Below are 26,955 nucleotides of genomic sequence, written 5' to 3'. Positions count from 1 at the left end.
GTGTTTATCCAGCAGAGCTGTCTGCACCTTCCAGGTACGATGAAACTACAAGGAAAACTCATCTGTAGTAAGGCAACAAAGGCCCATGGGGTACCACCGCCATGATCCAGAGAGAGAGAGAGAATAGAAAGAGACACTCTGAGAAAGGGAAACGCTTCCTGTCACTTCGTTGGGAGGGGCAACTTACAACACATCTACTTTTAAAAGCTTGCTCCATTGATTTTCATATGAAAAACGTTCCTGGGATATCTAAGTCTGGGGTTCAGAAATTATGACGGCTGAAGGTACCAAATCACTGAAATATTAAAGAAACCTTGAAAATACTATTTCTATGTTCATCTGAGAGCAAACAGACAGAATTCTCTTCTCTGAATTTCTCCAGCTTAGCATAAGAAAGATGATACGCTGTAGATTCTGTTGCTCCAGGCAAGTGATGAGGAACATCTTTGATGTGCTTTGATTAATGCTGCCTTCTTTGATTCAATGATATTTGGTTCCAGTTCCACTTTAAAAATAAAAAGTCCTTACTACCAGAGGGAAAAATATTAAGGATGTTTGCTTGGAAAACACTTGGGCTTATGTTAAGAGTTCTTATTCAAGATCAGAAAGTTTTCTTGCCTGTATTGTTCTCTCTCCTTTGAGCTGGTCACCTCGTCTGCAAACCTGGTCAGCAGGTACCCTCTCCTGGGGTAGCACTTTCTATCTTTTAGAACAAGAGAAAAATAGAAGTGAAAGGTACTTCTGGAGATCCTGTCACTCCCTTTGCTTCCAAACTACCTGATTGTTTCTAGCAGACACCCATCTGTCTTTGTGATGGAGATTTCATGCTCGTTTTGAGATTTGACTATCCTACCCACTCACACCTTCAGAAAAAGAGATGCTGTCAGGAAACCTCATAACTCCAGAGAAATATAGCCATTTCTGTAGTAAACTGGGGAAGTTGATATAAAAATAGAGAGAGCAAATCACTTCACTGATGTTTGATTAAAACATGAAAATGGATTATGTATCCAGCCCAGGTGGAAAGGGATTCAGTTAGAGGAGCTGCAATCTGCCAGGTTCCCTGGCTATTCCACAGCTTTTGAACTTTACCTTTGTTAATTTTGCATCCAGCAGTTTTGGAATAATCAGAGCAGGTCACAATACCCAGCAATCTCAGTCTGATGTCCAGTTAATAGTAGAAGGAACAGAGCCAGGAACCAGAAGGAGGAAAAGAGGGACCACCTATCGTGTTTCATTCACTGGGCAGACATCCTCAAATTCTCAGTCCAAGAAAACTCCAACTTATTTTTGAACGAGCTGCTCAAAAGCAGTGTTTTCCTGAATGGATCAGTACAACTCAGTACAAAAGGCTCTTCTAGAATGAGCCAATGGCATTTTTATACTACTCTGAGTTAATATTAGTCTACACTGCAATGTGTATACTGACAGTGGTTTAAGTTAAGATATTTTTAATTTTTTTTTTTTAAATGTGAATTCCCGTATGCCCTACTTCAGTAGCTTAAAGATTGTAGGAGGTCAAAAAAAAAATAGGTCAGTGAAAATAACATTGCAACAAGAAATTAATTGCAAAGAACGTTTAATATGACAGGGGACTACATAAAATCCTATTATATTTCTTCACTATCCTACTCAGTAGTCTGTACTATTGCTATACTCAAAGGCCAGGGCAGTCTCCCAGGGTAAATTGCTACATTAGTTTGACATTTCTGGCTCCAATTAACCTTATATTTGAGCTATTTTCCGAGGGTTTTTTTAAAAAAATCTGTGATAAGGTTATGTTTTTCTATTAGAGTTTCAATTGCTTAATGGCCTGTTCCTGGTGCCAATCCCTCTTTAAACACACCCTAGGTAAGTAAAATTAGGCCATAGTTTGACAATACATTGCTCTTGGCAGCAGGACCAGCCCGAGGTACTCCAAGCTCTCCCTCCTTGCCGCTGTGCACACAGAACACCACCCTGTCCTCTGCACCCTCATGATCAGACACTGCACCACCATCCAGGAACCAACCTGGCTTCAAAAGCTTGCCACAACCCCCATTTCATCCAGGGATTGTGAAGAAATCAGAAGAGCAGAAGAGGATCTCTGATTTCACAAGAGTGGTGCCAGATCCTGCGCTCTTCTCCTCAAACTTTAAGGGGCAACTGCACCACACTTGTGGTGTGGTGACAAGGGAGACAAACTGCCATATTGCACTCATCCCTAGGGGATCATGCAGGAAAACTTCAGGAAGAATTTCTTCATGGAAAAGGTTGTCAAGCATTGGAACAGACTGCCCAGGGCAGTGCTGGAGTCCCCATCCCTGGAGGTGTCCAAGGAACACCTGGACGTGGCGCTCAGTGCTCTGAGCTGGGTGACAAGGTGAGGATCAGCCACAGGCAGGAGAGAAACTGGAGATTGTAACCACTCTTTTATTTCCTGGGAGCCTATTAAGGGTGGTTTCAAGTTTATCCATCCAAGACTCGATGGTCTTGGAGGTCTTTTCCAAATCAGCAATTCTGTGAATGGTATAAACTGGATTAGAGAGGTCTTCCATGTGCAAAGCAACCCTGAGAAAAAAGAAACAAGATTCACCTCCCAGTCAATATATAATATCAAAATAATACAGAAACAATGCAACTACTTGCCTCCACAAGGACAGAGCAGGACTGAGGCCTTGCTGACCCCCTAAGCACAGAGGAGCAGCACCTTCACTCTTGTGTTTCTTGTAGCTCTTACTGGCCCTTTGAACAGGTAATTCCAAATCAGAAAACACTGCCAAGAACATGCCAAACCTGGCTGACAACCAATGAACCCTGCCCACAGCTTCAGATCCAGCCAGATCAGTATCTTCCAGGGACAAGTCAAAGAAAACCTAGAAGAAACTCAAGAAAGCTTTTTCTGTGGCCTTTTGTCCAAATAATGCACAGTGGAAGACACTAGTAGTGAAATCAGTTTCCTCATGTTGCAGACACAAACATGTATTTATTATTTGAGCTGCACCAAAAAAGTAATTATTGGAGGTAAGTCTTGGCCTGTAATTTGCTGGCAAGCAGCTCACTCCAAGTATGAAATTTTCAAAACATGAAATTCAAGCTCTATGACCTACAGTCTGGCAGACGAGTCAATTTTAATGCTTTAATCATGATCCTGCTATAAATGCTTACATTTATGAATGCAAATTCATTAGCTACAAGCACTTGCCAAAAAAAATACGTATTTTTGAAACATTCCCAATGTCAAGTCTACTTATTTTAATATTTCCGGAATAGAATTACTTGGGAAGTGAAAACATCTTAGATTTTATTTTTATTTTCATATTAATATATTTCAAATGGAAAGCATAATAGCTATATTTTGCAGCTCCATCCAGCTCCAGCATTAGGTTAGGGGTAATAATACTGCACAAAGCATCATAGAGACAACTACAGAAGTGGGAGAGCTGAGATATGGTTGGCAAGGAAACCACAACTGACAATAGCCTGGATTTTCACATGCAGAACCCCCAGCTCTGTGATGTTAATTATGTACAGCACGGCTGGCTCTGCTGCTGAACTCACCCCATTGCCTGCCACATGAGCCAAACTAAGCAAATACTTCATCACCTCACTGAATTTCTCTGATAGACCCAGTGGAAGTAAATGATAAAGTTTTCCTTTACTTCAGTGGATAAAGACCAACACCTTGGGCCTCATTTTATTTATTTCAATCCATTCCTAATATCATTTACCATCCAAACTCAATGGCACTGTAAAATCCATGAAATGCAATTCAGTACTCTACTTAAAAAAACAGAAAGATTTTGGACACACAGAATGAGCAAATAATCATGACTAAGATTTTCAAGACTTAAGTGAGGCAACTTAGTAAGTCATGGGGTAATCTCTAATAGCACAGCAGCTCTTGAAATCATGTAACCAAAATGAGGACACCTATTTAGGTGAGTATAGAAAGTTCAAGTTAGTTTAGTTACCATCAAAAAATCCCAGCACTAAAATGATGATTCTGAACTATAACAATCAATACAGAAAACATGGTCAGTATTTTTTATAAAATAGGGCATTTACAGAAATTAATAAACTAGATTAAAGCCCCTATTGGAACATAAATCACAAGTGTGACTTGCAGCCTCTGTGGAGCATAGATCAAACTTCAGGCAAAGTTCAGCCCTAATTGCTCAGAGCAAGCAGCTTTTGCTCTCTCCCTTCTTCTCAGGACCTCAGAATCAAAAATCACAGAATATTCTGAGTCTGATCCACAAGGACCAAGGAGATCATTTATTCAGTGAACAGCCCCTATGGGGACCAAACCTTGGCATTACCAGCCCCACGCTCCAACCAAGTGAACTCATCTCAAAAAGCTCAACTCCAAAATAAATAACCTCCAGTTTGGAGCAACTCTTCTAGAACATAACTCTACACCCATATTGATGGGAGCATTTTGAACCTAGAGGTCTGAGGCACAGATCCTGCTGCCAAACCTGAAGCCAGGAGAGGTCGTGCCCTCTGTGCCAGCCTGTGTGCTCCGTGGCTAATCCCACAAGGACCAAGGTGTTCCTGCCATGGCACAAGGAGTTTGCAGGGCTGAGGAGGCCAAAACTCGACCCAGAACTCCCTCTCCCCTCCCCGCTCGTGGCTGCCCCAAATCATCAGAGCCGACCATTATGTAATCTTGGGCCAATTTGCATTGGAAATGCTGTGTGAGCACCACTTTATCCACCGGGAGATTCCCAGCGAATCATTTCTTTATTGTGTTTCTAAAAATTACCTTTAGAAATAGAAATGCTAATTTGACTGGAAAAATCTCTGCATCGACGCAGAGATTCGGGCTGGGGGATGTTTTCTGTATTCATTAATGCAAAATAAACTGCTCTGGTTTTCAGGAGCGAAGGATCAATGACTGCCTTTACATAATTAAAAATCTGAATTTTTCACATCTTCCCTGCACAACACTCCGAATTCAGGAAACACCTCCCTGAGTATAAATTGTGCAGAATAATATGGCTGACTGTCTGTATGATCGCTCCATCCTTTGATGTTTAAATTGATCCTGGTATTCTGAAGACAGCTTCTGCAGAACCGATTTCCTTGTCTTTATTTTAGCTAGGTTCATTCAAAGGGCAAAATATCTAAGCATTCAGCTTTTGACCCTACTAGCAAATATTTAATGTATGAATTAAACTGGACAGGGCTTTGCCAGAAGCTCTCTTCATGTTTTATTTCTGAAGCTATTTTTACCAACATTTAATCGCTTACATGTAAGGAGATAAAGACATCTCTGACAAACTGTGTTTATTGAGCTAAATGCCATCAAGGAAAGCCCTTTTAATTTTTTTTATAATGGGTTCAGTGCACTTTGTATCTCTGGCTTTATTCTGAAACACACAGTTACCATCCTGGAGGATGATACAGTACCTAATATACTCCTAAATAAATGCACAAGTGGATGGACACAGGAGGCAGCTTGACAAAGAGACGGATGGATAAACTTGAAACCATCTTTAATAGGCTCCCAGGAAATAAAAGAGTGGTTACAATCTCCAGTTACTCTCCTGCCCTTTCTGTATATATTTACAAGGGACCGTTCTGTAACAACCATCAGCAAGCACACAACAGCCAGACACCTGATTAAAGGTCAAACCAGCAGTGACAAAGCACAGATTAAAAGGGAAAACCCTGATTTTCACACCCACTCCCCTATCAACCAGGAGGCATTAGAGACCAGATTACTCGGTATCAGCAAAATTTAAAAAAAAAAAAAAAAAAAAAAGGGGGGGGTGTGAAATTTGGGCAGCAAAATAAACAAACATTTTTGGATATTAATGATGACCCTTGGATGACCAGTAAGGGGAGAAAGGCACTGAGGAGGGGAGGGTTTTGAGAACAAATAGCCAAGAGGTGCAGAGGGCAACAGCAGAACTGGAGAATGACAAAACCAGGCCACTGCCAGGTGGAAAGGGCTTTGGGAGACAACATGACCAAGTAATTAGCAGGTGGAAGGGGAAGTCGAGGGTCAAAATCAATCTGTCAGGGGCACCAGGGAGGTATTACCACTACCACGGGCTCTGACCAGCACAGGGGGCTCCACAGGCTGCTGGTAGGAAATTGCAGCCAAACCTTTGCCTCAACTCTGCAGCGGCTGCAGCACATTCCAAAACAACCCAAATTTCTGCACTCCCACCATCGCTGCTTGTGCTGCCCCAGCTCATCTTTGAGGGGAAGCAGAACTCCACTTAGCTCCCAGCAGGTAAACCACAAACAATCTGCTATGACAACCAGGTCTTCGTTTATCTAAACAGGGGGACAGACATTCCCAAACTAATTCCAGTCTGGAAACTGTTTTAATGGAAGCAGTGAAACACAGTGGTCCCCTCACTTCCCAGCCATCTTGGACCCCAACTTTTTTCTGTTAAATTGTTTTTATCAGGACTTTTCATGGCAAAAGGAGCAACACAAGACAAACAGTAAACATGAGCTGGACTAATGGGGGAGGTTTTCCCCCAAATTGATGAGGGGAATTTATACACTCCTCTGATTTCAAGAACACAACTACTTCTCTGTCTTTTTGAACTACCCATCCTTTGATGTTCAAATCCATCCTCAAGGACTGGACAAAGCACTGCAGAACTGATTTCTTTGCCTCTATTTTTTGTGAGGTTCATTCAAAGGTCAAAAATCCAAGTATTCAGCTTTTGACCCTAACTAATTTGCTGGGCAGTTCCACAGACAGGAAAACTCTGTGGTAAGATGACAGAACATCAAGAGCTGAGCCAAATTTCCCCACCACACACCCCACAAACCAGGCTGTTGACAAATCCCCATTTACTGCCAGGGAGAGAGCGGTGCTGTAGCAGGTGAAGCTCTCCACCACTGCCCAGTCACCCTTTGGTGCCCCCGCAGAGGCCAATAATTGTGCTGATGTTTGTTACGGGGCAGTGATCTGTAATTTAAGAGGAGACATTCATCATTCAGGAGTCACAGTGGAACAAGCTGCTCACTGATGACCTGAGGGCACTCCCAGCCATGAAACCAGATTCAAACAGCAAGTGGGGACATAAACGCTCATGTTTAGGGATGAGTGTTTACATCCTGTCTTTCTCACTACTTCTATTGTTTAGTAAATGGGTTCAGACCTCATATGATATCGTTCAAGAGTCCATCAAGAGCTACATGAGTTCCAGCAATCAAAAGAAAAAGGATATTCTGTTAACAGTCCACACCAGTGATCCACTCATATTTATCATAAGTGCCAAAAAAAAAAAATCAAAGTGTCCAAAATTCTGAAGACCAAATATGCTGCTTTATTGGACATAGGTGCACTAATCAACTGTTCTCCTGCTTCCTTAAAAGCTTGCTCATAATTCCAATTAATTCACAATTATTTCAACAGCAACCGCAGAAGCATGTGCTGTCTTCAGGAGGAAAAAAAAACAGGGAGGGGGAAGTGAAATCTTTTCCCCAAGACCCTCTGAATCCATTTTTCAGGCAGGACTCAGCAAGAATGCCGAGATTTTTCAAGGTGAAGGGCTTGAAATGAATAAAATTTGGAGAACGTTTCATGGCCAGCATACAAGGGACATTTGTGAGTAGATGATCAGGCATCTTTATGACTGTCTAGTTACCATGCCCATCTAATTACCTCTTGGAAAAATTGTATCCATCATCCCCTGCCTACCTTCCGTGAGAACAGCACAACTGCCCGCTGCCTTTTCCCAGTCAGAGCAGAGTGCCAGGAGCAGCAGCAATAATGACATCTCCTCCTGTCCTCGCAGGAACTCAGCACAGAAATACAGCTGCTGGGATTCTTCTGCGCATCCTTGCCAGATCTCTTGCCAGGATCTAGCTGTAAGACAGACTGGATCCAGAGATGGCTTCCTAAGGTGAAAAACAAACAAGCCAACCCTCAGCAAAAATCCCCATCCACCAGGTGTGGCAGCTAATTGAGAAAAAAGTCTCTTCCCCTCATACGGCTGCCTGAAACCCGCAGCATCATGCAATAAACAGCTTTAGCTAAAATACAAAATAGGACATCAGAACTCTTAGGATTTTGCTCCTGCCACTGATCTTTGATTCATTTCACTCATCTGTGCCTTGGTATCCCTTGTCCAAATGAGGATGACAGCCCTTTCCCATACCTTGGTGGGTTTGTGAGGTTTAACCCTTATTAACATTTGCAAAGCAGATTGGGACCATTGAATGGAAGGGCTGAATGGAATTTTTGAAGCTTTATTACTTGAGAGAAAAATATTGGGGGGAAAAATATCCCTTTTAGGAGCAGAAGACTCTGTCCCCCTTCTCAGTGTGGCAGCATTCCACTCTGTGAGACCAGTTTAACCCAGTCCTGTAAGGCTGTTCTCTGACTCCAAACAATCCTGCTCTGCAGCCACCTCTTTTCATCCCCATTACAAAAGGTGAGCAATATTTATTGGTTCAAGCAGGGCCAAGGGCTGACATTAAGCAAATTTCAAGGGTTATTTGAAGTTAATTGAGTTTAATCACGTAATGATTTTATAATTAGTCATAGTTCCCAGTCTTGTACTGAAAAAGTCACACTTAAGAATTATTTAAAGGAAAATTAAAGCCAATTTAGAACGAGCAGGAGGAAGCTGCATCAGTGATTGGTGGGGCTGGGTGAGGGATCAGAAAGTGCTGGCTAAATGCACTTACTGCTTTCGTGGCCTGAACCTCTGGCTGTCAGTGCAGGGAGTTGTCCCAGCTGGGGATGTGCACCAAGGACAGCAGCAAGTTCCCAATGTTGGTTCTGCAGACTCGATGGCATTTCTCACTGGCAAAGAGTTGGGTGGATCCCGCCCCAGGGGAAAGGAAACTTCTGGTTTTCCACCCCATTGCATCCAGGTCTACCAAGGTAATTTGCAAGCACAGACAAGGAAATTGTGTTTATATACCCTCTTCAGATAGGACATGCCAGTGACAAACTACACTCCTAAGGAGAAGGTAAGTCTTATCACCCTGCGTAGAAACATAATTATTATTAAAATTACCCTTGTCATCGCCCACTGATAATTCTTCCACAACTGTCTTGCTTATTTTTACCAAATTACAGAACTGATGTGTTCCCAGCCACTTGAAAATGATGAGCCACAAGGAAGACTAGCTGGGACAATTTTTTTCTTTCAAACACTCAAATTGTGTGGAAAATTTGGTGAAGGAGAAATAACCAGATGAACAAAATATCAGAGCAAAAGTAAAGTAGAACACTCTCCAACTACAATATATTAAAAATTAAATTGATTTTTTACTTTATAAATAAGATTTTCAAGCGACAGCTTCCTAACTTTGTTTACATATTGTAAATATATATTTTTTTCCCCAGTTTCAAATTACTAGTTCTGGTTTTACTGACGGAGAGAGAATCTGAGACAATTTGGAACAAATTCTTTCAGAGGAAATAATGGAATCAGAGAATGGTTTGGGTTGGAAGGAACCTTAAAGATAACCTAGTTCCAACCCTCTGCCACGGGCAGGGAAGCCACTCACTACACCAGGTAGCTCAGGGCTCCATCCAACCCAGCCTTGAATGTTCCAGGGATGGAACATCCAGATCCACTTCCCAGGACAATTTCCAAAAGCTAATGCCATAATTCCAAAAGGCAGTGTTTGAACTGAGCCTCACAAAGGTTCCTTTTCATTTTAAACACCACCTTATCCACAGTTTTCCTACCCTCTCTCTGCAGCCATAAATAATACCAGTGTATTACTTAATTATATGACTTATTTATTATTTAAATTATTTATGTAGAGCCTATAACCTTAACAACTATAATGATAACGATTCAAAAACCAGAAGCAACATGAAAAGGAGATGCTTAAATAATTAAAAGCCTCCCTCCTTTCCCGAAACAGAGCTGAGGAGCAGTGTGGTTTTCTTTCTTTAGGCTCCTAGCTCTCCTGCACAAGAGCAGAGTGCCATTGGCTAAATGCTGGCTTAGCAAAGGAAAAACAATAAATCAGGATACCCAGTGCTGCTGCAGCTCCTGTCCAGCCCTTCTCATCCACACACCTCAGAGGAGGGAAAGTACCACAGGACTTGCTTTCATGAGGGGGAAGACGAGAACAAGGAGGTGATACAGATGGTCCACAGTCACCCAGAAGTTCATGTGCAAAGCTGGACATAAATCTCTTCCTCCATCTGCTAGACCACACCTCATCCACCAAGGCACGTTCTTTTCATATTCCCTCTTCTTTTTCTTTTTTACCTGCAATAATTCTCTGTCTTTTCAGCATTTACCGCGTTTCTTCTCTCTCCTCCAGTGCCTCAGTTCTCAACCCCAAGCGTTCCCTCTCCCCTGGTTCCCTCCAGGTTTACCCATCCTGGTATTCACTTTTTACCCTGTTTTTTTTTTCCAAATTGGTTTTATCCTCTGCAAGTAGGCAAATACTTGGCAACTCACAGCCCAAGTGGGTAATTGAGCACAGTTGTGAGTGGATTATCATGGAAATGACTGATTATGCCCAATGCAGAAAGCTCAAGGCAGCAACAGGGTGCTTTGCAATTTAAACATTGTAAAGAGAGGGAAAATATTTTCAGGTTTCATTTTAAAACTTTCTAAATGCAAAAATGGAAGCTGATTCCCCAATGGCAAGGCATAAATACACATTGTAAACTCAAATCACCAAATGTTTGCCTAGTTCTATTAAGGGGAACAGATGAATTATCAGAATCAGACTTAACAGAGCAGCTGGAGCAATAAAAAATAAAATAAAATTTTAAAATATATTCTGGACTACTCTTCAAACAAGCCAAAAAGACAGAAGTTCCTTGACATCAATCTTGGGGTGCAATGAAAACATTACCAAAGTAGAAAGACAAGCATCTCCAAGAGAAAACCCCAAATATTTATTGAGATCTCAGAATTTACACCCATGTTGTGGGGGATTCACAAAAATAGCATTGATAACTCATAGATTTGACTGGAAATTCCTAAATCCAAACCAAGCAGCTCTCTGGTTTGGGGATCCTATTTCTTAATTTGACTCAAAGATAACTCTTTAGCAAAGGGGATTATTTATTTTTATTTAATTGCTAGTAGAGAAGAGTAAGTGCTTATGGATGTTTTCAAGTCTTTTTTGGTTTTTTGGGGTGGGGTTTTTTGGTTGGATTTTGGTTTTTTGTTTTGTTTTATTTTGTTTGGGGTGGGGTTTGTATTATTTGGTTTGGTTCCATTTTGGGGGGGGTGGTTTTTTGTGAGGGAGGAGTTGGTTTTGTTTGCTTGTTTGTATGGGTTTTGTGCGGTTTTTGAGGGGGAGTTTAGGGAAAAAAAAACAACAATTCAATATCCAGCTCTGTCATGGACATTCTGTGTGACCTTGGCAAAATCATTTAGGTCTGCACATCCACATTAGGCAGCTAATCCACCTAGACAATGCAGAGAGACAGAGACAGGCACCAAAAGAGTGGGGATGCAGACCACCTAAATAATACATAAACATATTTTTTTTCTTCTACTCTTCATCTGCTCTATTGAGCATTGCTCGTTCAATGCTGCATTATCTTTATGGCATAGACTTTTCTCCCACCCCCAACAGGATCCCCATTTCATAAACCATCCTGGAAAATTGCATTAATACAAATAAAAGTAAGAATCTGAATTCCAAATTGTTGTATTTATCTCATCAGAGCTGCTTGCATTTAAAAGATGTAACTGTCACAGTGAACAGCTCACAAGCAATCTGCAAACGAAAAAGGCAAATAAATGCTTTGTTAAAAGTTATTTGAGGAATGATTCTAAAAACCACAATCAACACAAGAAAACCACAGTCTGCTCAGTGACCCATTGAGAACATACAGAGATATGAAGTTTGAATGAAAAAAAAAAAAAGAAAATTCACAACTTAATCTGCCAAGCTACCTTCTTTATTCTCAGAAACAGCAAATAGAGGCAAGCATTTGTGAATAAGGACTATTCATGGCTGGAAGCAGGTACATTAGATATGGTGGACTGAGAAAGCAGACTCAGTCTGCCGGAGACAGACAGTCGCAACAATTTCCAGTGTCAAAGAAAAATCTGGCACCTTGTTAAATATTAATAAGCTGTCGAGGTCAAAATGTTTAGGTCCTCCCGACTCAATCACTTTCATTTCTACTTCTCAGAAGCCATTCAATTGGAAATACCCTTTCCTGTCTTGCCCCTCCTCATCCTGCCTTCTCACCAAGAACCGTGCAGAACCAGATGAAAACGGACAGCAAATGAGTTGGCAGCCAAATGAGGTTTTTGTCTGCCCTGCCTTTGCTGCTATGAATTCTGTTATTGTTAGTGAGGCACGGAAAACTTAAATACAAGAAAAAGAACAACGTGAAGAGTTGGTTTAGCAAACCTCTGCTGCATTTTCTGCAGGTTAGTGTTATTGATTACTGACACCTAAGGGTCTGACACATAATCAATAGACCCCATGACCCACATATGTGACATGGCCTGTGGGGGCTTTAGAAACAAGAATGAACATGGCAGCTCCATCCAAAGCTTTTCATATAATATTTATTTATTTATTTGCTGGCAAAGCTGTTTCCACTCAAATTACTGTCATGGTGAAAACTGGTGTCAAAAGGGTTTGTTCATATTTTTCTCTGTAACCTGAAGACTTAGAGCAAAAAACCCCAAAAACCTGTTAGTGAAACAAAAATCTACCTCCACATCAACATTCTTAAAAGCTGAACTTCCCCTTCCCTCATGAATTCAGTTCCTCGTAGTGAGAACTAGTCATCTAAAGGAGAAATAACTGCTAGAATAAGAGAAAGAGGCAAAGATGTCTCACCAGCTTACCTTTATCTTTCTGAGCACCATGGAAAGCACCAGTTTGCCTTCAGACAATTGGGCTGGAGGGGCTCTTTCCTGGTGCACCGTCCTCAAAAGCAGGTGGTGAGAAAAGTTCTTGTACTGCAGTTTGCAGACCAGAGTCTTCTCCAGGCATAACTCTTTGTTTCATTGTCTTCTCCCCGTACAAAATGGTCACTGCTGGGACTCAAGGATCCAGATGTGCTCATTTCCTTACTGCACAGTTGTTTTTATCTGGGATTTTACACTCCCAGAGCTTTCTTTCTCACTGTTTGCTGTTTCTGAATGCATGTTGTCTCCACGAAACATTGTTCACTTTTAGTTTGAGGATTCTCAGTGCTGAACTCCTAGCCATGTATTGTTTAAATGAAGGCAACCATCTGAAATTCTCCATCTGAATTTTCAGGTATCACTAAAGATTTTCCACCAATTTCTTCAGCGTATTCTATCAATTGCCAATTGCCTCTGTAATTTTTCTGGTTTGTTGGGCTTTTTAGCCATTAAATTGATAAAGCAGTATTTTAAGACCAATCCATACACACAAGCCACATGCAGGCTGCTTATGAAGACAGCTGAGATGAGCACAGGCATGAGCACAATGAACAACTGAGATGACTCTATAGAGAATTAGGAGATCATAGCTGGAAGAAAGGAGACCAAAGAAAGTTAAGCACGATCAAGTCATCTGAATCAGGTTCCGGGTATGCATTTTCACCCACAAAAACTGATACTATCACACAGCAGGGGTGACAGGGAGGCTGAAGAGCAGCAGGTATAAGTCTGGGCCTAGTCTGATGTTACTGGAGTGCTCTGCTGCACAAGGGTGATTCCTCACTGCTTTGGAGACTTCAGTACCCAAACAGAATTGCTGAGACTTCCCCAGCAGCAATGCCTTCTTACAGCAGCAGTGCAGCTTGTTTTCAAGCCAGGCCCCAGGACTCACTTGGTGGAGCTGTCCGAGGCCACAGAAGGCATCCTGCTGCTCTCTTCCCTGAAGAATTTTTGCCCTGCTTCTGTCCCATTGACACTTTCTTGGCAAATCTTCAAGGAAAATACATTTCTGACCCAAAGCTATGTGGACTTTCAATGCTTCTCCCACATCACAAAGAACCAAACTGCTGAACCAAGGAGTTCCCACCAATAGCAAATAACCAGAAGTTAAGACCTCACAACAATCCTTTCTTACATTAAATGCCCTACAGTAGCATCTAGTCCTGAAGTATCAGTCAGCAGAAGTCAATTGAGAGGCTGTTGACAAGTTCCTCCACAGTCTTGTTCTCTGTGCCAGCTTCTGTGCAACCCTGGGAAGATTTCAGTTCTAATAAACTCTTTGTTGACATGAGCAAAGTTTCTACTAGGCCAGTGAAGCATAAATTTTATAATGCAGGCAGGGTACCACACTGTTGTCGAGGGGCAAATGCAGATTAAGACAGAGGTGGAAATTAAGTGGGAATGGAGAACACACAACCCACACTCAGCTGATGGTCACTGCTGAGCCTGGCAATTCAACCCTTTCCACTCAAACCACTTCCTGCCCTCCCTTCATAAAAACATCAATTCCTGATGCTGGGCAGCTTCACCTCAGTGTTGATGCTTCACATCAAATACAGCTGGTTGAATTTAAGGGAGGGTGGCACAGAGCACTCCTGGTCTGTAAAGGTTTCCGAATCTTTCAGGATAGAACACACTACGCACTTTAAACATACACACTGCACAAGTCAAACACTGACATTTTTCTCTAGTTTTCAATCTCTTGCAAGACACTGTTATTTTATGGAGAGCTGAAAAATACCCTTAAGTTGCAGACAAATAATAATACCCATTCAGTTCCACACTAGAAACCCTACGAAGATTTTCTCTTTCCAACAGACCCAGCAATATCCTGCAGAAGAGATGACCTGCTGCTGTCATTTTGGAGGTGCAATCTCTCTTTTTTTTTTTTTTTTTCCACCCTTCCTGCTGCAGAAAATTCTTCATCAGCTCCTGATAAACACTATTTCTGTTCTAGCCTGTTGTGCTGCATGGGGAAAAGCAGTGCTGGGTGCAGGAACTTCCTGGTATCTATTTTACGCCTCCAGGAGTTTTCCAGCAGCCTGCAATAATAGAAAAGATCACCATGGGCTGTGATAGGACCAATTACAGCAGACAGCAGTTATTTATAGAAAAGTCAGCAGCACTGAGGCTTTAACACCAGCCAGCACACCCCTCCTCTGCTTCCCATCCCTTGGTGTGAGCACCAGCATCCTGCTACACCCTGCGGGGCGAGGAGTTTTAAGGCAATTACCTTGGTACCTCCCAGGACTGTGGGGACACATGGCACATGCCCACGGGACAGGGGAGGAGTAGCACTTTACACACATCGTACCTCGGAGCTGCCACAGCAGATTTCATTTCCATAAATCCCTGACCCCAGATATAACCCCACGTTCTGAAATCCTTGTCCGCCTACTCAGCAGCACAGCACATTAGGGCACAGCACAGCCAGTGTAAGACCCTGTAACACACACCCTCCCCAATCCTGGCTCTTTGCTAAGTGGCTCTTCTCTTCCTCTCCACGACCTGCTATAAGGTCTGGCCAAATATTACAGCTGAAAGGAAAACAACATGTGAGCTACGAACCTCTCCGACCTCCCCCAATTATGATATAAACTCAATGAGTTGATTCAGCTTTCAATCGCTTGATGCAAAAGTGAAAAATTCGCTGAAAAGGTGAGGGATTCACCAAAAAGGAGGATGAATCACACACACACACACACACACACACAAAAAAAAAAAAAAAAAAAAAAAAAAAAAAAAAAAAAAAAAAAAAAGTTGAAAATCTACCAAAAACCTAGACAAATGGCAGTAGGCAAGTGGGAGATGTCACTTCCAGGGCTCAGATACTGCCTCACTGAATCCCTGCCACAGGATAGACAGTGCTGATGATCATGCAAATGCCCATTCCCAGAGCTGACAAGCAGGATAAGGACTGTTTGGGTCCTGCAGTTTGTAGCTCAGGCACTTGACTCCAGTCACGAAAGAAATTTGGGTTCAAAACGGAATTTTGAATTATTTCCCTTCTGGAATACTTAATGCAGTCTGTAAGTGCAAACGTGCTCTTGGAAGCTGAGGGGAAAAGTTCATGGCCCCTTTCTGAGGTGAGCATTTCTCGCAGAGCAGCTGCAGAAGGAAATGCAATATTGCCATCTACTGCCCTGCCGTGCAGCCAGCCCCTCTCTGGCTGACACAGCCAGCTGGAGATGAGATCAATGTTTCAGGACAAGGAATCTTTTAATCATAATGAAAATGTGATCTTGACTGATCCGAGGTCACATTACATTAATACAGTCTTCAAAGCTTTTTTAATAATACAATTAACGATTTCTGCCATACCATTAAGAGAATTAAAGACCAAAAAGCTTAAGGGGTATTGACCTATTCAGTTTCAGTTTTTAAAATAACCTCAAAGCAACACAGACTTTTTTCCTTTTTTTTTTCATTCTCTCCTTTAAACTCCCACATACATAATTCTTGGATGCATTTTTCTATTTGTGTTCAAGGATATCACACTTTTACTAAAGATTTGGATAAGCCATTAGAGGGGATCTCCGTTCTGATGAGTTAGCCCCTTTTATCTTGTGAACCAACAGGTCAGGCTGGGACCATTTGCACTGCAGTAAGAAGAAAAACAACAACATTAATTAGGAAGGTCAAAAACTACAGTTTGATGCAGAAAGAGGCTTACACAAAGGCACTGTAATTCCTCACCCCCTTTTCTCCAAGCCAACAATCTCATTCTCTTCCTTAACCTACCATCTCACTAAAGCTCTCACCCACGCCTTTGTAAATGGCTTGGAAGCTTTAAATATAATTAAAATACATACTGGCTAATTTTCCCTCCCAATCAGTTCACTCCTCAGCACCAGAAGGCACAGATTTAACTGGTATTTCTCAACAAGTGGTGCTATTAGATGGCCACTCTGCAGCCTGGGCATCCCTGGGTTCAAACTGCTCCCTTGGCAGCAGCACAGTGTGGGATGCTGGCTCCCAGGAATATCCCCTGCCAGGACATGGTGGGGCTCAAACCACCCAGAGGCTGTGACCAAGCAGTCAGGTCTGAAGTGCCCTGCTCTGCCTGCTGAACAAGCAGGGTCAGCATCAGAAAGCAGCAACACTGACTTTCACCCTGGATGAGTTCCAGCATTCAGGAAAATACTTCAGCCAAACTGGCACTATACTGTGTGTCCCTGTATCAACTGGGTTCTCTTCCGTGCTTCCTTGTTTTCTTTCTTTTTTCAGGCTTTATATATAAAAGCTGTCAGTCCGTGCTTATTTTTTAGGACAAGTGAATCCCGGGTAAGTCGTTTTGAATCAATTGCAGGGTTTCTCAATTCTGTGAGGGAGAGTAGCCTGCTCTAAGGATCTATGTAACTCCTGAGCAGGATACAACGGGAGAGAGCAGAACTGTGCCTGAGCAGCAAAAACTGCAGACAAAACCAGGGGGCTGTGAAAAATCTGTAACAACAGTGAAGAACACAACTCAGCCCATGCCTCCACCATATGAGCTCATTGTCCTGGGCAGGGGTTCAGCCATGGGATTCGGCAGAGAGGATTCTTTCTGATCAGAGTTACACCAATCCACTGCCATAAATACTAGGAATAATCCGGTATCAAAGCTGCCAGGGTTGTATTTCTCTGCATTTTCAGGTCCTGAGCAACAGGATGCTGTCTGCCTCCTAGACTTCTAATACCGATGATCTTTTCCCTTGACTAGGACAGGCAATATTGGTTGTCCTGACCCTGCTATGTTGAGAGGTGAACTATCCACATTCGTGTTACCTCCCCTTCAGATCCCATTGCTGGAATCATCTCTGCCACTATAATTACACTGCATCAAAGAGACTGGCTGGTCTTAGAGTAAGTCGCTGCAAGGCTGCAACCAGGAAAAAATACAGAGGTGAAAATCAAGCACTTCTTTTGCTGGGAACTGACATCAGCTCTGTCTCTGGTAGAATCCTGCCTTCCCCTTTCTCTTTAGGCCCACAGCACCACTCCGTGAGCTCAGGCCTGTAAGTCAAAAGCCAGGCAAGGACAGAGCACAGCATGGAATATCCATCTGTGGAAGCAAAGGCTCTCTGAAGCTCTCAGTCACCTCGATGACTAGAAAGACATAAGGTCCCTCCCTCCCATGCCCAGCATGGCAGTGCAACGTGCTTTGCAATCTATTTGACAACTCATGAGGATATTACCTATCGAAGTGCTCGTGTCTTTGATGCCTTAACTGTTCAGGCAGGACATGCTAAATATCATCTTGCAGAAACTTCTGATGTCTACAGGGAGCAAGACCCCTTCTTGACCTTTTTTCTCGGCATTTTGCTGGTTTTGTTCTGCGCTTCTCAGAGCTGCTCCTCCATCCCAGATGCACAAAAGGGGTCAAGCTAGCAGAGGTGGCTTGTGCCAAAGGCTTTGGCTTCTACCAAGAGACACTTTAAAAGGAAGATATTTGTGCTTGTGACACAGAGCAAAGAGGGACAATGCATCTTTCACTCCAATTGATTTACCCATCAACCTTCTACGCAAACAAGGATAAAAGCAGCATTTCAGTCTGTATTACAGCAGATGGGCTCTGCATGCAGCACAAGAGAAATAGCTTTAAAAAAGATTGAACCAGCCCCAAGATCTGGAGAGGGTGGGGGAATCAGAAGGCTCTTTTATATCATGAGGCTTGAAGACAGCATTAACCAAAAGGCATATTGGTTAAGATACTTATCAAAGGCTTGGATGACAGGGCACATGCCAAGCAAGGAGAAACTCAGAAAATTAGTCAGTTCAACTAAATCCTGTTAGGAAAGGTTTTTGTGTTCTCCCTCCCCACTCCTTGCAGAAAGCTGGGACAGGATTACTGGTGCCAGGTAGGAGGATTGAAGGTATGCTGCACATCTGTATCCTTTAAAAGCAGCATGAAATTAAAGCCATTAAGCCAAGGCCACTGTGCTGACCAGAGGGCACACACAGCTCTGAAGTGTTTCCCCTCTCACGGTCACTGACCTTTAACATACCACAGTCCAGAGAGGCTGAGCTATTAATTTACAAATCCAATCTCGGTGAATGAATGCAAACATCCCCAAATACTCTCATCATGATGAATGCAACCTCTGATCTCCTCCCTGAGAATGCAAAAAAAACAAAAACGAAAAAGGAAAAAGTTAAGCTTCATCTAAGTGTCAGGTGGCTGGGAGAAAAGAATTCCTCCAGATGGAGTTTATTGATCTTCCAAAAATGGAGCCTTCAGTTTAAATTAAAACCAAAAAGACTTCTTAAAAAAACACCACCAAAAAAAAAAAACCCAAAAACAAAAAACCAACAATCTTCAAAATAGAAAAAGTCAATAAAGCCTAATGCAAACAGAGGAGATTAAACTGGGACTTCACCATCAAGCTGGACTGCAAGAAGAAACAAATAGCAAAGCAGGCTAATTACAAACTCCTAATTTTGTTTCTCATGTACTTAAATTTTATTGCATGCTCATCTGCAACAAGAAATACATAAAGGAAGGCCCAAGACAGTAACAGGCAATGAACTACAGCTGGATGCACTCTTTGTTTATGCAGTTGAGCAATAAAGTTGACAAAGCAGAAATTCAATTTGGACACCTTACTTTCCCCTTTTTCTGCAACATCTTTAATATGCAAATGTTAAGAAGTATCCAGGTAGAAGAAGTTTACACTGTTCCTTCCCTTCTTAATCCCTAGGAAAGGACACTAAAATGTGAATCAGAGCATCGCTGATTCTTTTCTACTTTGGCACCTACTTGTTTGGCAGACTTTTGGATGGCTCACTTCTCAGAATCTAGTCATTCAAGTCAAAAGTGGTTATTGAGTGTTAATTTCTATTCCCAAACACCTAAAAATTTTGCACAACAGAGCCAGAATAATCTGAAAGTAAAAGTCACACCCAGAGTTCCTGATGAGACAAGAGTGCAAAGGGGCAAAATCTGGGTGCAATCTGCATTTTGTGCTACTCTGAGCTCACCTTGACTTCACAAAAATTTGAAAAAAAATCATCCCGGAGCCCACTGCAGACAAACAGACAAATAAGCCTGAAAGACAAACACAAGACAAGCTTTACCACATCTCCATCCTCCTTCCCGAGGAAACCAAGCCAGCCTGGGAAGCACTGAAACCCCGAGCACGGTCTCCAGCCCCGAGAGATGACGACAAAGTTACGCTATGTAATGGTGCCATCTCGTGGTGCTGAGACAGGTGAGGCTGCAAAAGCTGCGTTTTCAGCGCAGATATCACAAACGAGACATCAAAAACAGATTGGTTAAGGTTTACAGGGCATGGTCATCCAAAAGCACACGAGAATTCCGTGATGATTTACAACCACAGGTCACGGCAGCCCCATCGCTCAGCGTGACCAGGACCAGGACAGGGACTATGATGATGTTTCAGCTTCTAAAAGGAATTGGAAAAACTGAACATCTACCTGAAAGGACAAGAAGAATGCAGCAAGGTCAGGAAAAGCTGCCTCACAGAGGCAGATCCTAAAACAAACCAGTGCTGTTCACTGATGTCATGAAGGACCACAAGGTCTCCATCCCCACATTTGAAAGCATCTTGACAGTACCAGAGCCACAGCTCAGTGCTAAACAGAAAACCAAAATCCATCACAGGAGGCTGAAACAAAATTAATTCAGACTAAAGAAACTGGATGCACTCGTAAAGACAAAACTTTAGAACAACTTGCCAACAAATGTGACAGATTTCCCATTGCCCAACATCTGAAAATCAAAACTTCCAAATCAAAACAATCCCTCTAAAAAATGGGTTGTTTCAACTAAAACCAATGATTTTTTGACACAGCAACCATGCACGAAATTGTCTGGCTTACATTATGTGAAACATGACAGATTAACCTAATGAAATTTCTAGCTTTAAAATCCATATGTTTACTTGTCTTAAGAGCAAATCAAATCCTTTTTTCAGTTGGCATACAGCCACCAGATGACTGCTAACACTAATTTTGATGTTTAACATCTTATTTGCAGGCCAGAGTTCAGTGTCTCTGCTTGTAAGAATCATAGATACAAACTCCCTCTCAGCAGATCTGCCACCCCTCTCTCACAGACACACTCACCTCCTCATCTCCTGAGCAGAATCATCACCATGTCTCATCGTGACCAAAGTGTAGATTCAGAAAGAGATTAAATCCAAGCTTTTGAAAACTTCCCTCCAAAAACTGGCATGCTCTTTCAAGCCTGTGCCAACTTTTTCAGCACCCTGAAATCATCTTATCCCTAAGTAAATGCAGATTTGTTTTAAATGAAATATCTTCCACTAAGAGAAAAAAAACGTGTTTGTGCTGTTGGGTGTGTTTTTTCTACTCTGTTCTATTAAGACAGTGGAAAATATTGGATTTGTTTTTGCTTCAGACCCTCTTAGGATTCTTCTGATCCCATTAAGCAGTGCTTCAGACTGCTGCGAATGAGTTGCAGGTCCAAGCTTCTGCATTAATCAGATATCTTAAAGCACTAATATAACAAAAAAAAAACCAAAAAAAAAACCAAACCCAAACCACCACCCCCACCCCCCCCAAAAAAAGGAAACAAAATCAATATTCGGACTAATTTTCCTGTAAATCAGCATTTCTGAAATAACATGGAACCAGTCTCTGCCCTCCTGGAGCCTGTAGCCCTGGAATTTAGTACAGTTAAGCGGGACCTCAGAATTCCTGGCTGTAATTGTCATGAGTTTTGACGAGAAACAAGTTTTGATTACATCTTTGATTAGAAAGAACCCAGCAGCTGCCACCACAACCTCAGTAAATGCACCTTTACTTACTTCAGTTGTCATCATGAGAATTTTTGATACTTAGAACACAAAGAGATACTCAGAAAACAAAATCATGGAAGGAGATTAATATACAGAGGAAAGAAGCAACATTTCTGTGAGAACAGCCAATAGTGGTTGTTAATGTAGCTGTGGATCACTGGCTAATAGCTGAAACATATTAATTTGGGGGATTTTGCAATATTGGTTTCATCCTCTAACTAAAGTAGTGAATGAATTTAATCTAATTATTCATCTGCCCATTCCAGACAGTACCTTGTATTTCTCGTTTATCCCCATATAATTTCATTTAGAGTTTCCCGGGGCCTTCTTAGATGAAATTTTGTTGAAAGATTTAATTCAGATTAAAATTCTTAATGTTCCTCACTTGCTGGAACAACCCCAGTTTTCTTTACTCTGCCATTAGAATATAATGTGCAAACTGGACATGAGTTCAAGTTTGCCAGGCCATTGCAAGTCCAGATGAGCTTTCATGAGCAGAGATATAATAATTTTTTATCATATTTCAAAGCAGTTGCAGTTGGTATTGCAACTCACAAATTTATATTTTTAAAGTATGTATTGAACCATAATTTTATCAAGAATACATGCTGTTCCATAAGAAGACATGGAGTTTCTAGCAGTCTTCACAGCACACTCTTAGTGACTTTTCAACAACCTTAAGATCAACTGACTTTAAAGTTAGTCCTAAATGCACTTCCTTTGCAACAAGAGAACCATAGCAACATGATTAAGGCTGGCACACGATCCAGTGCTTTAATTCTCTTGGCAAAAAACTTGTAAATTCCAATTATAGCATTTATTTTTTTTCTTTTACGAGATGCTTAGGAAGGTCTGATTTCACTGTGTCTCAGGCATATGGTTTACAGAGCAGCTCAACAGGGAAGGAGTTACTTGGATACATGAATAAAATCACATTAAATCACAACCCTAAACAAAAACAGGGTGATGGGGCTATGTGTGAGCAATTATGCTGTACAGGGAAAAAAAATATACATCTCTACAATGTACCTACGATGGCTGCCTACAGAACTGTCTCCTTGGAAATGCTGGATTAGTTTCTGGAAAGAAACAACTACCTCTCCTTGTTCCAAGGCAGTCACTTAAGAATTACAGGCTGCTGGATCTGTTCAGGATTATCAGGATACTCCTGCTGTTCACCTCTTTGCAAAGCCTTCTCTTAACTGAAGATCTGATCCTTACGAATTTCACTCGTAGTTCATTAACACAACATTCAGGCTTTTGAAATTCTCCACTAAAAAAAAAATAAAAATATTCTAACACAGAACCAGGCTGTGGTAAAAAAGCAAAATTTCTTTACCAAGCCACAGCATGGTAATCTAGTGATGTTGTATTTTCAAGTTAATTGAATGCAAAACAAGGAAAGAGCCTACAGGAAATAAAATATGCAATATGGAAGCTACATGAAGTTCTACACCCTGAGCTTGCACACAGAATTATCACAGTGCCTGAACTGAAAGGCAGTTTAATGCCTGTAGCTTGTTCACTCCTCTTCTCTGCACCAAACTTCTTCTGCATGAATGGCCTTTGTGTGCCATCCTGTCCACCACAGGGTTTAAGGCAGATTTTTCTGCTAGAAAAGCTCAAATGAAAGCAATTCAAGATCAATTGTTCACTCTGAAAGGAAGGTTACAACTGTCATTCTGATACCAACGTGTGTTGTGGTATCTCTCTTCCATAATGCAGGATGTGGTTTCCATAGAAATATCTTCTCACATTAGTACCTACAAGCCCTCCAATTATTCCCTTTTGGACACCTCATGCAATCCAATAAAATCTTTTCAGAGCAGGGAAATAACTAGGCTCAGCTACTACTTAATTACTTGGTGAGAAGAAAAAGGAAAGGTCACTTAGTAAACAAAAGCTTTATTTAAAACAAAACATAAAATGAAGGTGTATTGCAAAGAAATTTCACCATACCTGAAGAAATTCCTGCACTGTTACAAATTAAGAAAAGTCAATTACAATTTTTAAGATCATACTGAATTTCACTGATTTCTGAAATAGCAATTATGGTGTAGTTTTAAATTGTTTGGTAGCCTTGTCTTCAACTAAGTCCCCAGGACCTGCTCTTTTCCTGAGTCCTTTATGTTGCTGAGCATTGCCTGCACCTTGTCCCAAATCCTCCTCTTCAGGACCTTGTGAGTTTAGAGTCCCTGCTGCTGTTGTGTCATCTTTTTTCTCCATGGCATCTCCTGCCTCTTGCCCAATCCCAGGGAAGCAGTCAACACCCTGAAATTAGAGCCAAGACAGAAGGAACAGCAAATTATACACAAACAAAATAAACTTGATGTGACTTGATCCTATTATCAAACACCTCTGTTGGCCACAGCCACCATAAAGGTGCAAGGCAAGAAACTCAGCTGTATTTTTTGTATAGAACAGCTTCATTGCTGCTGCTCTGCCTGCCTTCCTGAAGTGTCAGCAGAAGGAAAACTGGGAGCACAGGGAGCCTTGATCTGGCTGGGTGGGCTCTGAAGCCATGGCCACAGCACACAACAAGAGCGCGCACCACGGGGGCCAGAGCCATCACAGCTCCCCCAGGACACTCAGGGCTGAAGGAAACAAACTGATTTAGTTGTGTGGCAACCAAAATGTGCTAGGGAAACAACCCCTGCAGTTCTCTGTTTTGCTTCCCCTTGTCTCTCCTTTTTCTTTTTTATTTGAAAAAGCCTCATTCCTGTGATTTGTTTTCTCAGAGATACATGGCTTAGGCCCCATTTAAACCTCACCTGTCTGTTCTAGTATCAGTGCTACAAAAAGCTAAACAAGGCCAGATCTGCAGCTCAGCAGTGAGATAAAATAATTAGGACCATAAAAAGTTTGGCTGATTCATTCTGAAGTCACACTCAAGCTCCTGCACAGAAAAGACAACAAGTGGAGTTCAGAAAACTATTCCATATGCAAACTTTGGAATTCACTGTACACCTGCTTGGTTACAGCTCCCTTATCTCAGTAAGGATGAAACTAAAGCATTTTATTAAAACTATTCTGCACTCTTCAATCCCTCCAACTATTACAGCTATTAAATTAGATATAAATATCATTTATAAGTGTGCATGTATATATACATATATATAATACAGCTGTGACTACCTGCACAGATACAGGAGTCAGTAGTAAAACACACCTGTTGAAATCTCTCATATTTAAACCTCTCCACTGGAAAGGGAAAAGGCCACCAAAGGAAAACAAGGTCATAAGATGGCATATTAATGACTGTACCTTATTCATCTGCTCCATGTCCGATTGTCTGGGTTTACTGGTTGGAGTCTTCTCCATAGAAGAGCCCACTTCAGCCTCTGAAGAAACTGGGGGAATATTTTGCCCCAGAAGGAGATTAAGAAGGAAAAATATTATCATACTTCCATGGCTATTTCCATTTAGAAAAAAGCCACCTGACTCTTACCTTCAATCCCTCTTGCTTTGTTTTTGTTAATTAACCAAACCAGGGTGCCCCATGACACTACCACAAAAACCTAAGGTGAACAACTATACCAGAAACAAAATGTCTGTGGGTCTTGACAGCTCTGGTAAATAGATAATGTATTCACCTCTTACACCTGGAAAACCCATAACCCTTTCTCCTTTTCAGAAAATACAGGTACTCTGACCAATTCTGATAAAGAATTATATGCAATCAATTGAAATTTCTTTCAACCCCTCTCAGCCTGCTTGGTTTTGCATTAGCTTCACATTTACATGCTTTATGTATATTACTAAACTACTTCAAAACAGCTCCATTCACTGCCTGTTAGATTTAGCAACCACGACCAAACCATGTGAAATGATTTCTGTTCCCCCAATCAGTCCTAGAAGAGAAATGTCACCATGTTCCTGTTGCTGAGACTATTTGATGAAACTAAATCTCCTAATTGTATTTTTCAAACAATAAGAATTGACTCAGAATGAATGACTGCAGTTATGTGTGACAACATGCTAAAGAGCTTGATTTTTATAGATATATATGTGCAGACAGAAATGTGTGTGCATACATGCCTATGTATCTGTCCACATCCAAACTGAAGCATCAGCTGCAGCAAACAGAGGGCTGCAGTTCAGATGAACTGCCACTAGATGCAGCCACACCACCTTGCAAAATTGGAAATTCTGACCTCAGGATTACAGAAACCTGTTTTGGAATATGTATGACTGTAGAATTCTTACAAGAACATTAATGGTATTCAATCCTGAGTACTGGTGTGGGAAAAAAAAAAAAGCCATAATATGGGCAAAATATTCAATTTTTCCTCGCAGTAATTTTGTTCCAAAACACAGCAGTGCACAGTATTGCAAATGTCAACAGGAATCTTAGAAATCAAAGCGGAATCAGACTTCTCTATTTTCACAGTTGTTGCCATAGATCCTGATTGGAGCTGACAATATTGTATTACATCGTGTTTTGCTTTCTGCATAACAGAGAAAGTAGGAATGAAGTCCTTGTTCCCAAGAGACCTCCTAAAGATAGAATCATGGAATCATAGAATAGTTTGGATTGGAAGAGACCTTTAAAGGTCATCTAATCCAATCCCCAGCAACGAGCAGGGACATCTTCTACAAGACCAGCTTGCTCCAAGTCCCATCTAACCTGACCTTGGGCACTTCCACTTGCCACAGCTTCTCTGGACCAGGGCTGCAACGCCCTCACAGTAATTTTTCCCCCTTATATTTAGCTTAAATCTATCTCCTTTTGGTTTAAAATCATTATCCCTTGTCCTATTGCAACAGGTCCAACTAAAATCTACATCTCCATCTCTCTTACTGTCCCCCTTTAGGTGGAAAGCTGCAGTCAAGGCAGTTCCCCAGCCTCATGTGTATTTTTTACTGACAGCAATTCTGGTGGAATGATATTTCCCCATTCTTTGGGTCATTCATCTATTTGTTTTTCGAGAAGATGGTAAAAAGAAGAAAGAAAAAGGAAAGCATCCTCTCCCCCAGGATCTGCTGAGTTTTGATCTGATCACAGTTCTCCTCAGTTGCCATCAATAAACTTCACTTAGTAAGATTAAAGGAAAGAGCAACACCACGTTTTGCTGGTTTAAAGCATGAGGAACACAGATAGAATGGCTTCAGAGGAACCCAGCCTAGGGCTAAAGTCTGACTTAACTCTCCTGTGGGTGCTGCAGACAAGATGAAACGCGGTGTCTCAACGGAAGGTTCCCAAGCCAAAACAGAGCAGGATGGATGTGGGAAGGCATGGGAGCAATTTGCTCTGGAGCACTCCTTGCTGCACTTCCAGAAAGAGACAATGTGAGCCCTCTTTTGGAACCCAGTGCTTATCACAGCTTGTGTGCATGCAGCAGAGGGGCCTGTCTGGGTCCTCCAACCAG

The 26,955-nt window shown here is 41.7% G+C and overlaps 1 protein-coding gene across 2 annotated transcripts in view; it reads right to left on the bottom strand.

Moving 5' to 3' along the window:
• Positions 1-23,505: 23,505 nt before the first annotated feature.
• Positions 23,506-26,955, bottom strand: part of LOC136366953 (protein FAM169B-like) — a 36,275-nt gene continuing 32,825 nt past the window's right edge. For both annotated transcript variants that reach the window (XM_066328271.1, XM_066328272.1), the window contains 2 exons: positions 24,851-24,927; positions 23,506-23,857 (listed from right to left, as the gene is read on the bottom strand). In XM_066328271.1, the coding sequence (XP_066184368.1) occupies positions 23,636-23,857; positions 24,851-24,927 (299 nt within the window). In that variant the 3' untranslated portion in view covers positions 23,506-23,635. The remainder of the gene's footprint in view (positions 23,858-24,850; positions 24,928-26,955) is intronic.

The sequence above is a fragment of the Sylvia atricapilla genome, chromosome 13, assembly GCF_009819655.1.
Source record: "Sylvia atricapilla isolate bSylAtr1 chromosome 13, bSylAtr1.pri, whole genome shotgun sequence".
Lineage (NCBI taxonomy): Eukaryota > Metazoa > Chordata > Aves > Passeriformes > Sylviidae > Sylvia > Sylvia atricapilla.
The sequence above is the reverse complement of the archived record's forward strand: the minus strand, read 5'-3'. Positions and strand labels throughout refer to the sequence as shown.